The 12,275-nt window shown below is 44.8% G+C and overlaps 1 protein-coding gene across 1 annotated transcript in view; it reads left to right on the forward strand.

Annotated features, from left to right (window-relative positions):
• Nucleotides 1-12,275, forward strand: part of LOC141066014 (P-selectin-like) — a 927,434-nt gene that overhangs the window by 390,743 nt on the left and 524,416 nt on the right. The window contains exon 4 of the mRNA XM_073557950.1: nt 11,406-11,513. Coding sequence (XP_073414051.1) covers nt 11,406-11,513 — 108 coding nt within the window. The remainder of the gene's footprint in view (nt 1-11,405; nt 11,514-12,275) is intronic.

Here is a 12,275-nt window from a genome sequence, read left to right on the forward strand (position 1 = left end):
TTCCCCACAATAGAAGCACAACTGCTTCTCCCGGCGGCGTCTTCTTTCTTTTTTCTCACAGGTGACAGCGCTCACCTCCATAGCCACAGGAAGAGTCCGGGTCTCATCTCCACTGAAGAATAATGGTGTTTCCCATTGCATAACGCCTCTAGCCCGCAGTCTGCGATCCATGCAAACCGCTTGGGTCATGGCATCCTCCAGGGAGTCAGGCGGAGGATGGAGTGCCAAAGCATCCTTCAGACGTTCACACAGGCCTCTGTGGAACAGCCCCCGAAGGGCAGCATCACTCCAGGAAATAACGGCTGCCCAACATCTGAATTCAGTACAGAACCATTCAGCCGAGTGCTCCCCCTGACAGACACTCATCACCTTGTCCTCAGCCAACCGCACTCTATCAGGCTCATCATAAATAAGCCCTAAGGCTTCAAAAAACGCATCAACAGACATTCTCTCAGGGGCAGAAGAGGAAAGCGAAAATGCCCAGGCTTGTGGGTACCCCCTAAGCAGGGACATAACTACCCCCACCCTCTGTTTCTCATCCCCAGGGGAGCGGGGTCTCAAAGAGAAAAAGAGCTTACAGCCCTTTTTAAATGCCCTGAAATCATCTTTGTTACCAGAAAACGTGTCTGGCAATTTAACCGGGGATTCAGATGGGACCAAAATGACATCTCTTTTCCCCACCTGCTGGAAGCCTGTGGAAAGTACCCCCTGAACTGGGTCCTCAACCCGCTGTTGAGACTGGGCCACAGCTTGGTGTTCCAAACTAAGCTTCTGCAGTGACTGAGTCACGCATTTCACCTGCTCAGATAAAGCACACATTGGGTCCATGCTGCAGAAGTGAGGAGAGAAAAAAAAATTGCAGGCCAGTTATAATGTCAGGAACACCGCACTGAACTTGCTCACTGAGCCAGTGCGCGTGTCCTGAGTAAAGCGAACTGTGCTCAATGATACTTGTGGAGCGGGCAGCAGCCGAGTAGATGCGTACCTCAGAGCTGCAGGACCTGAAGCACGTGACTGCTAGGGGCGTGGCCTATACTCCAGGGAGATAGGAGCAGCAAGAGAACTCCTAGCAGGGTAACTGCAAGACAAAGTTACCAAGAGGCATAGACAGGGAGAATAGTCAAGACGTAGTCAATTAGTCACACACAGAGATAGCTGCAAGGTACAAGAGGGGCGAGCAGAGAGTAGTCAGGTCACAGGCAATGGGTCATACACAGAGATAATAACGCAGTACAGAATCAACAGGCAAGCTCACAACAGGAAACAGAACCGGGTCAGAACCATATAAACAAGCTATAACAACAAACAGGCACAGGCACACAGGGGTCAGCACACTAGGTCCAAGGCAAAAGTATAATTGGCAGGGATTGAAGCTTCCCAGGGGTTTAAGAAGCTCTCCCAGAACCAGAAAGAGGCCACCATCTTTAACCCCATGTGTGCAGGTCAAAACCTGCACTGAGCTCCAGACATTAACCCCTGACGTGCAGCTCAAAAACCTGCACTGGGATCATGACAGTTTTCTTTGACTGGTCTCCCTGAGGTCAGTGATTGTTTTGTGATGTTGGTCTACTAGGCATTGCTCCCATCTAGCCAGAATCCTTCTCCAAACTGATGAGGGGCAACACCCCGAAACAGCTGTCTGTGGATGGATACCTGGCCTTGGTATTTCCCTTGTCATATCTGTAAACTCCTAAAGAGCTGGATATTGACTTAAATGGCCACTTAATATGGTGGTAATGGTGGTTTCCGAAAGGAGCCACCCCTTGGCTGGGTCCTTCCCTGGAGGATCTGGCTAGTCCCGTGTTTGAGACTCTCAGATGAGGCTCCACGGACTTTATTTGCAACTAAAAATTACGTCATCAATGAACCCTTGCCAGAGTACCAGGCCCGCGCGCAGCTCTCTAATGGGATACATGGTCTCCTCTTCCCATCTACCCACATACTGGTTAGCATAGCTGGGTGCGAATCTGGTACTCATGGCAGTACCCCACTGCTGAGAGTAGTAGTGTGTCTCATATTTAAAATAATTGTGAGTAAGTATAAAAGACATACAATTTTTTAAAAACTCAATTTGTCCTTCTGGTAATAGACTGTGCTTGGTTAAAAAATGTGTGGCTGAATTGCAACTCTTATCATGTTGGATGGCTGTGTAAAGGGAAGCAATATCCAAGTCCCCATGATATAATGGTCCTGCCAGTTTATATCATCTAAAATTTTCAATATATGAGAGGTAGCCTTCAAGTAGGCTGGTAGCTTACAAACCATTTTTTGTAAATGGCAATCAATATATTTGGATAAATTAGCTGTGAGAAATGATTGGGCGGCCTGGTGGGTTTACTGGAGCCTTATGGATTTTTGTTAAATAATAGAACATAGCTATCCTTGGGTGCCTGGTGTAAATAAAATCGAACTAACTTTTATTTATTATTCCTTCATTGAAACCTTTATCTAAAAGTTCTTTTAATTCGGCCAAAAACCTCTCAGTAGGATCATTAGTGAGTTTGCCATAGGTGCGAGAATCACTTAATAAACATATGGCTTCTTCGTGATATTTCTTTTCATCTAAAATTGCTATGCTGCCCCCTTTGTCAGCTGGCCGAATAACAATTCCATTATTGTCCTGAAGGGATCTGATGGCCTTACGTTCAGGTAATGTAAGATTAAATTTATATTTGGAACACCTCTTTTCACTGACTTTGCGAATGTCAGGTATCACATTACTTTGAAACGTGTCCATGGATTTGGAATATTCATTTAAAGGATGGAAATAAAATAGTTATATACTCACCTTCCGACGGCCCGCGATCTCCACTCCACGCTTCACGCGCCCGGCCTCATGGTCCCAGTAATGCTTTGGCGAAACACCGCTGATGACGTCGCGCTCTCACGAGAGTGACGTCATCTCCGGTCTAAGGCGCAAAACATTACTGGGACTGCGAGGCAGGGCGCGTGGAAAGAAGATCGGAGGCCATCGGAAGGTGATTATAACCTTTTTTTTATTTTAATTCTCTTTTTTACAGATTAAGGCCTGCGCCCGATTGAGTGCTGCGCCCAACTGCGCTTACCGTTACACACAGCTGTGACCAATCAGTTACACAGGATTTCGGTTACAGAGAGACAGCCAGAAATATTAAGACGATTATATATGTATAGATTTAGATAACTATATGAAAGAAAAATTGAAGACTAGATTTATACATGTGTGTATGGTATATATATGTGTGTGTGTGTGTGTGTGTGTGTGTGTGTGTGTGTGTGTGTGTATATACATATATACATACATACAGTGGGTACAGAAAGTATTCAGACCCCTTTAAATTTTTCACTCTTTGTTTCATTGCAGGCATTTGGTAAACTCAATAAAGTTCTTTTTTTTTCATTAAGGTACACTCTGCACCCCATCTGGAGTGAAAAAAAACAGAAATGTAGAAATTTTTGCAAATTTATTATAAAAGAAAAACTGAAATATCACATGATCATAGGTATTCAGACCCTTTGCTCAGACACTCATATTTAAGTTACATGCTGTCCATTTCCTTGAGATCCTCCTTGAAATGGTTCTACTCCTTCATTGGAGCCCAGCTCTGTTTAATTAAATTGATAGGACTTGATTTGTAAAGGCACACACCTGTCTATATAAGATCTCACAGCTCACAGTGCATGTCAGACCAAATGAGAATCATGAGGTGAAAGAAAATGGCCAAGGAGCTCAGAGACAAAATTGTGGCAAGCCACAGATCTGGCGAAGGTTACAAAAGAATTTCTGCAGCACTCAAGGTTTCTAAGAGCACAGTGGCCTCTATAATCCTTACATGGATGAAGTTTTGGACCACCAGAAGTCTTCCTAGATCTGGCCGTCCAGCCATGAGCAATCGTGGGAGAAGAGCCTTGGTGATAGAGGTAAAGAAGAACCCCAAGATCACTGTGGCTGAGCTCCACAGATCCAATAGGGTGATGGGAGAAAGTTCCACAAAGTCAACTATCACTGTAGCCCTCCACCAGTCAGGCCTTTATGGCAGAGTGGCCAGACGGAATCCTCTCCTTAGTGCCAGACATATGAAATCCCGCATAGTTTGCTAAAAAAACACATGAAGGACCAGGGCTGCCACTAGGAATTTCGGAGCCCCATACTGGCAAAATATTCGGGGCCCCCTTTAGACTCCACCCAGGCTCCACCCCAGCCCCGACTCCACCCCTCAAACTGTCCAGAGTCCCACTGCCCTCTCTTGGAAAAACTCCACTTCTCACCAATCATACATTAACAGTTCCCATCACCAGATCACACATCCGGCAGCTTTTGTTTTGGCCAAAAGATTTTTTAAGCTGCCATCACAACACTGTAGACACTTTTGGCTGAACTCTACTCTACACTAACCTATTGAATATTTGTTAAAATATGCAATACAATTTAGGTATATTTTTATTTATTTTTCAATTTTTAAAATGACCAATAATATCACATACAAAGGACAAATACCACCGCACCATGTCCAAACCATATATTATTACCACATGGTGACCTATAATACCACATACAAGGAACAAATACCGCCACACCATGACCATACCACAGATTACTACCATAGTGACCAAATATCACATATAAGGAACAAATACCACCGCACCATGTCCAGACCACATATTACCACCACATAGTGACTGAATGCTACAATACTGATCAGTAATAAAAAAAAACACAATACTATCACCATAAGTGCCATTATACACAGGAGATCTGTACTTAATATGCGGTGTCTGTGTACAGGTAATACAGTGATCAATGACATTATACACAGGTGCTCTGTATATAATGTACAGCTAATACAGTGATCACTGGTGACATTATACACAGGACCTCTGTATATAGTATACAGTGTATAGTGTCAGTGTATAGGTAACACACTAACTCACCAGGGACATCTCTAGGTGAAGTCCTTCATCCTTGCTTTTCATCTTTCATCCAGCACAGATCGCTATCACTTCTTCCAGCCAGGGCTCGTCTCTGCAGGAAATAACACAGTTATCTAGAGCTCCACTTGCAGAACACATTACTTATTTTTTCCCAACTTAGGCCTGTTTCACACTTCCGTTTTTCACCATCAGTCAAAATCCGCCGTTTTGCAAAAAAAAACGGATCCGCCATTTTGCTTGGCGGATCCGTTTTTTCCCCCATTGAGTTGCATTACTGGCGGATCTTGATGGATGGCCATCCGTTGGATCCATTTTTTTGCGGATCCACCAAATTTTTGCCGTCCGCTGAGATCATCGAATGGAGCCTGTAACGTTTTTTTGCCCTGCGGATCCGCATTTTCCCTTTTTAACCCTGAATCTTTTCTGGCTGCTGGAAGAAAATCTCTCTCTCTCTCTTCCCAGACGCGGTTCCTTTAAATTTTTACTTTCGGTGGATCCGTACATCCACCAATCCGCTCACCCCCATTTCTGTCAGTCCGCCTGCGGATCCATTTTCCGCTATGTTGGCGGATTTTGACTGACAGAAAAAACTGGAGTGTGAAACAGGCCTTATACATTACATCACATGAAGAAAAAAAGGCAACATAGTATCACTCTACACAGTAACAGGACCGCCCCCCCATTTAAAACTGTATACTCAAAAAATAAAATAAATACATCCCTGCAGTAATAATATCCCTTAATTAGCCCATATGGTAATAATATTCCCCATCCTGGCCCCAGTGTGTCTCATTCCTGGCTTCAGCTACATGTTCTCCCATCCCGCCCTCATGACTATCCATTGTGCCCCATATGATCTCCCCATCTGTCTCCATCGTATCCATCCTGCCCCATGATCCTGCACCATGTGTCTCCCATCCTGCCGTCTCCTGTGTCTCACATTCTGCCCCCTTCTGTGTCTCACTGTCACATTCTGCCCCCTCCTGTGCCTTACTGTCACATTCTGCACCCATGCCTCACATTCTGTCCCCTCCTGTGTCTCACTGTCACATTCTGCCCCCAAGTCTTGTATTCTGCCCCATCATGTCTTGCATTCTGCCCACATCATGTCTGCATTCTTCCCCCATGACCAGCATTCTGCCCCCATCATGTCTGCATTCTGCCCCATGTCTGAAATCTGCCCCCATGTCCAGCATTCTGCTCCTATCATGTCTGCATTCTGCCCCATCATGTCTGCATTCTGCCCCATGTCCAGCATTCTGCCCCCATGTCCAGCATTCTGCCCCTCTCATGTCTTTTATTCTGCCCCATCATGTCTGCAATCTGCCCCCATCATGTCTGCATTCTTCCCCTATGTCTGCAATCTGCCCCATCATGTCTTGTATTCTGCCCCGTGTCTGCATTCTGCACCATCATGTCCAGCATTCTGCCCCCATGTGTAGCATTCTGCCCCATCACGTCCTGCATTCTGCCCCCCTCATGTCTGCATTCTGCCCCCATGTCCAGCATTCTGCCCCCATAATGTCTGCATTCTGCCCCCATGTCTGCCTTCTGCCCCCATGGCTGCATTCTGCCATGTGTGCCTTCTGCCCCCATGTCTGCCTTTTGCCCCCATGTCCAGCATTCTGCCCCTTTGTCTCAGTCTGCCCTGGGCCCCCTGGATTGCCGCTTTCAATTAAAAAAACAAAAAAAAAACCAAGTTCTTCTTACCTGGACGAAGACCAAGCGGCGATGCTCGCGACCAAGCGCGCACTCGCCGGTGACTAATAGTGACGTCAGACGCCGGCAACATGCGCGCTGTGGCTGACGTCAGCTACCAGCCTCTGATTGCCTGGCGGCTGTTAACTATTGACATGCGGGCCGACGGGCCCGCATGTCAATAGCGTTCAGCTGCCACAGCACCGCTAAGGGTCTGGTTTAGCATGTCGGTAGGGGCCCGGTGAGCAGATGATACGGTGCCTGATGTGGGCTCCCTCTGCCCACCGGGCCCCATACGCCAGTCAGGGCAGTAATGCCCTGATGGCGGCCCTGTGAAGGAATCCCAGACTATGAGAAATAAGATTCTCTGGTCTGATGAGATGAAGTTAGCACGTTTTGGTGATAATTCTGAGAGGTATGTGTGGAGAAAACCAGGCAGTGCTCATCACCTTCCCAATACAAGCCCAACAGTGAAATATGGTGGAGGCAGCATCATGCTATGGGGGTGTTTTTCAGCTGCAGGGAAAGGACATATGGTTGCAATTGAAGGAAACATGAAGGAGGCCAAGTACATAGATATCCTGGATGAAAACTTCTTCCAGAGTGCTCTGGACCTGAGACTTGGCCGAAGGTTCACCTTCCAACAAGACAATGACCATAAGCACACAGCTAAAATAACAAAGAAGTGGCTTCAGAACAACTCTGTGACTATTGTTAGCTGGCCCTGCCAGAACCCTGACCTATACCCAATTGAGCATCTCTGGAGAGACCTGAATATAGCTGTCCACCAATGTTCACCATCCAACCTGAAATAACTGGAGAGGATCTGCAAGGAAGAATGGCAGATGATCCCAAAATCTATGTGTGAAAAACTTGTTGCATCATTCCCAAGAAGACTCATGGCTGTACTAGCTCAAAAGGGGCTTCTACTCTATACTGAAAAAAGGGTCTGAATACTTATGACCATGTGATATTTCAGTTTTTCTTTTTTAATAAATTTGCAAAAATTTCTATATTTCTGTTTTTTTCAGTCAAGATGGGGTGCAGACTTGTACATTAATTAGAAAAAAATGAACTTTATATATAGTATATTGTGACAAAGTCACTGGTAAAGCACAGGAGGTAGATATGTGTCTACACTTCATGGTGTCAGTGATGTGAAACCCAGAGTATTTTCCTCCAGCACACTAAGTGTTGTGAGTGTAACAAGGTGCAGGTGTTGGGTATATCACCACGGAACAGACGGACCAACAGTTAAAGGGTTTATTTACAGGGATATAAATTGGCAATATAACAGTGCGAGCATTAGAAGAGTGAAATAAGTTTTCAGACAGGCAAACAGTATAAACAGTAATAAACGGTATTTCTTGGAAAGAACTTAACAGTCTGAAGGGGACTTGCTTGCAGGGTCGAACTTCTCCCACATAGACACCAAACAGCAGCGGCACTTGTCGTCTCTAGTCTCTGTGGTGTTTAATAATCCCCAACCAGGGTCTCAGGGGTTACTGCGGGAGTCAGAGGGGGTACGATGCAAACGGGGTCCCCTCTGCTCTGAGTCCTTCGCTCCAACACTACAGTCTCTCCCGGGGAAGCGAAGCTCCATCTACAATTAAGTCTCTCCACAGGAATCAGGGGCTCTGCAATAACATCGCGGGTACTGGGGCTTCGCGCGGGGTCACTGTCTCTGCATGGGCCACTGTCTCTGCACGGGCCACTGTCTCTGCGGGGGTCAGAACACACCTCTCCTGTCACTGCAGACTCCGGTTCCATGTACTCACAAGATTCCAAGATGCAGTCTGTCTGTACAGACCCCCCGTATGGGTCCTCTGAACGGGAGTTCTCTTTCCTCTCCGGAGTGCGGCTGCGTCCTGCCCTGATCGCTGCCCAAGCTGCTCTGAGAACCGCATGCACAGTTTTCATGCTCTCTGCCCGGCTTCCTTCCTGTCCCGGTCTCTTTGTGTGCCCCCCCGGGGAACCTGCTCTACAGTTCAATGGTTCCGGGCACGGAGCAGAGGAGGCAACCCCCCCCTGACTCTTCCTGTGTTTCACCCCTTTACATGAGTATTAAGCTAAATCACATACAGTCATGGCCAAAAGTATTGACACCCCTGCAATTCTGTCAGATAATACTCAGTTTCTTCCTGAAAATGATTGCAAACACAAATTCTTTAGTATTATTATCTTCATTTAATTTGTCTTAAATGAAAAAACACAAAAATAATTGTCCTAAAGCCAAATTGGATATAATTCCACACCAAACATAACAAAGAGGGTGGACAAAAGTATTGGCACTGTTCGAAAAATCATGTGATGCATCTCTAATTTGTGTAATTAACAGCACCTGTAACTTACCTGTGGCACCTAACAGGTGTTGGCAATAACTAAATCACACTTGCAGCCAGTTGACATGGATTAAAGTTGACTCAACCTCTGTCCTGTGTCCTTGTGTGTACCACATTGAGCATGGAGAAAAGAAAGAAGACCAAAGAACTGTCTGAGGACTTGAGAAACCAAATTGTGAGGAAGCATGAGCAATCTCAAGGCTACAAGTCCATCTCCAAAGACCTGAATGTTCCTGTGTCTACCGTGCGCAGTGTCATCAAGAAGTTTAAAGCCCATGGCACTGTGGCTAACCTCCCTAGATGTGGCTGGAAAAGAAAAATTGACAAGAGATTTCAACGCAAGATTGTGCGGATGTTGGATAAAGAACCTCGACTAACATCCAAACAAGTTCAAGCTGCCCTGCAGTCCGAGGGTACAACGGTGTCAACCCGTACTATCCGTCGGCATCTGAATGAAAAGGGACTGTATGGTAGGAGACCCAGGAAGACTCCACTTCTTACCCCGAGACATAAAAAAGCCAGGCTGGAGTTTGCCAAAACTTACCTGAAAAAGCCTAAAACATTTTGGAAGAATGTTCTCTGGTCAGATGAGACAAAAGTAGAGCTTTTAGGGCAAAAGCATCAACATAGAGTTTACTGGAGAAAAAAGAGGCATTCAAAGAAAAGTACACGGTCCCTACAGTCAAACATGGCGGAGGTTCCCTGATGTTTTGGGGTTGCTTTGCTGCCTCTGGCACTGGACTGCTTGACCGTGTGCATGGCATTATGAAGTCAGAAGACTACCAACAAATTTTGCAGCATAATTTAGGGCCCAGTGTGAGAAAGCTGGGTCTACCTCAGAGGTCATGGGTCTTCCAGCAGGACAATAACCCAAAACACACTTCAAAAAGCACTAGAAAATGGTGTGAGAGAAAGCACTGGAGACTTCTAAGGTGGCCAGCAATGAGTCCAGACCTGAATCCCATAGAACACCTGTGGAGAGATCTAAAAATGGCAGTTTGGAGAAGGCACCCTTCAAATATCAGGGACCTGGAGCAGTTTGCCAAAGAAGAATGGTCTAAAATTCCAGCAGAGCATTGTAAGAAACTCATTGATGGTTACCGGAAGCGGTTGGTCGCAGTTATTTTGGCTAAAGGTTGTGCAACCAAGTATTAGGCTGAGGGTGCCAATACTTTTGTCCGGCCCATTTTTGGAGTTTTGTGTGAAATGATCAATGTTTTGCTTTTTGCTTCATTCTCTTTTGCGTTTTTTCATTTAAGACAAATTAAATGAAGATAATAATACCAAAGAATTTGTGTTTGCAATCATTTTCAGGAAGAAACTGAATATTATCTGACAGAATTGCAGGGGTGTCAATACTTTTGGCCATGACTGTAAATGGGCTAGTTTTTATGTGGACATCCATAGACGGGTGGGAGGATGTCCACCTGTAGAGCCAGCACCGCCATGTTCTGACAGGACCTGTGTGATGTCCCAGTCATGTGTTCAGTCACATGGGGGAGGAGTAACACGGTCTGGGACTTAAATAGCTGGGCTCCAGAGGCAGTTTGGAGGGAGGACATTCAGTGGTTTGTGTCCTAAGGAGGAAAGACTGAAACTGTGTTGCTGGAAAATGGGCTGCTACATGCAAACATATGGACTCTGTTACAGCATTTAGTTTTCTTTGTTGTTTTCCTGTTTTTGCCTGAAGGGCTATGTTTTCTATCCCCTTCTTTTTGGCTTATGCTGCCATATAATAAGCCAACCGAAGATTTAAAGAGACAGTGTTTCTGTTTTCTACCTCCATGTACCGCCAAGTGAGTTGATATTTATAAATATATATTTACCATGGACTCACATTAGATAGTTTTCATATGTCAGGTGTAATGTAGGGGACATGGGACAGCTCTATCACCACTGTGGATGTGACCTGAGGTAGATTATTGGTGCTGCATTCCACAATGCTTGAATGAATGATGGAGGTCAGTGCAGGGGAAGATTATTAACAGCCGATGAGTGTGTAGAGGACAGGTAAAGGGTAGTGCTGGTCACTGAGGCCTGGTCGTGTTAGCTCTGGCTGTGAGATTAGAAAAAAAAACCCAGGTAGCTGATTTGTCTGAACAGCAGCAACTAAACAACCTAGGTGAAGGGAATGAAGTGAAATTTAGGAGGAACAAAAGGTAGAAACGAAAAACAAAATGTTTAAGGATGTTGTATATTACTGTACAGCACGAATTAGCTTAAACAAATTTTGGGATTTCAGGGTCGGACAACCTTATTAACGACAGAGCCCCATTTTTCAGTTCTGACATGTATCAATCAAGAACCTCAAAGAAAGATTCAACCTTCCCTAAAACTTTTTTCCTCTGTCTCTTTCTCGTTATCCAATATTAAGATTGTAAGATTCACACAGTAAAACGTTTCAGAAAGTTATCACAAATGCATTTACCTTTTTGTTATAACATTTCTTTACAGTCAGCTGCAATGATTCTTCTTGCAACAAACATGGAGATTGTATGGAAACCGTGGAAAATTACACCTGTAAATGCTGGTCAGGCTTCTATGGAGTAAACTGTAAAAATGGTAATATTCTAATGACATATATGCATCCTAACTATAAAATTATCAGACTAAAACTGTAGCACTAGGCTAAAAAAAATGTCAAACTTTTTTTTAAGAATTAAAAAAAAATACTATTGCAGTAACAATCCTTGACAATTGTGATAAACTGTGTATCATCTGGTTGAAAAATCTTCTGTGATTGACTACAAAACATTAATTAACCCCTTACCGATATACAGTATGAAGCACTGGAATGTCATATGTCCGTTCCCTGACTTTGATGTGAGTTCAGTTAGCCCACATCTTTTCTAGAAGATGATGCTTGTGTCATTCAGCCATCATCTGCCTCTAACAGCGCTTAAACGTGCTGCCAGTCTGTTACAACACATTGCCTGGGGGCAAACTCTTCTAACCACCCATCAGCACTGATGGGTTGTGATGACAGCCGGATGTGTGCTCAAGGCATCCATACCGGTCATGATGGTACTAGTATGAAAGCCGCAGTAACACCTGAAAACATTGTCTATACTCCAAAAAGGTATTTATAAAAAAAATGTAATTCATGGAGCAAAAAAAGAACTCCTCACATGGCTCCATCAGCCGAAAATTGAAAATATTACGGGTCTTTGAAAATGATGACACAAGTGTTATTTTCTTTGTTTTTGTGAATTTCTCAGGAGTACCATCATGACAGGCACAGAAGTCAGCAGCAGATCCCTTGCCATCATGGTAACCCATCGGTGCCTCATGATCATGTGACGGCAGCACCGATGGGTGCGTAAA

This window comes from Dendrobates tinctorius, unplaced genomic scaffold (assembly GCF_039654945.1).
Source record: "Dendrobates tinctorius isolate UK_male_01 unplaced genomic scaffold, ASM3965494v1 ptg000012l, whole genome shotgun sequence".
Lineage (NCBI taxonomy): Eukaryota > Metazoa > Chordata > Amphibia > Anura > Dendrobatidae > Dendrobates > Dendrobates tinctorius.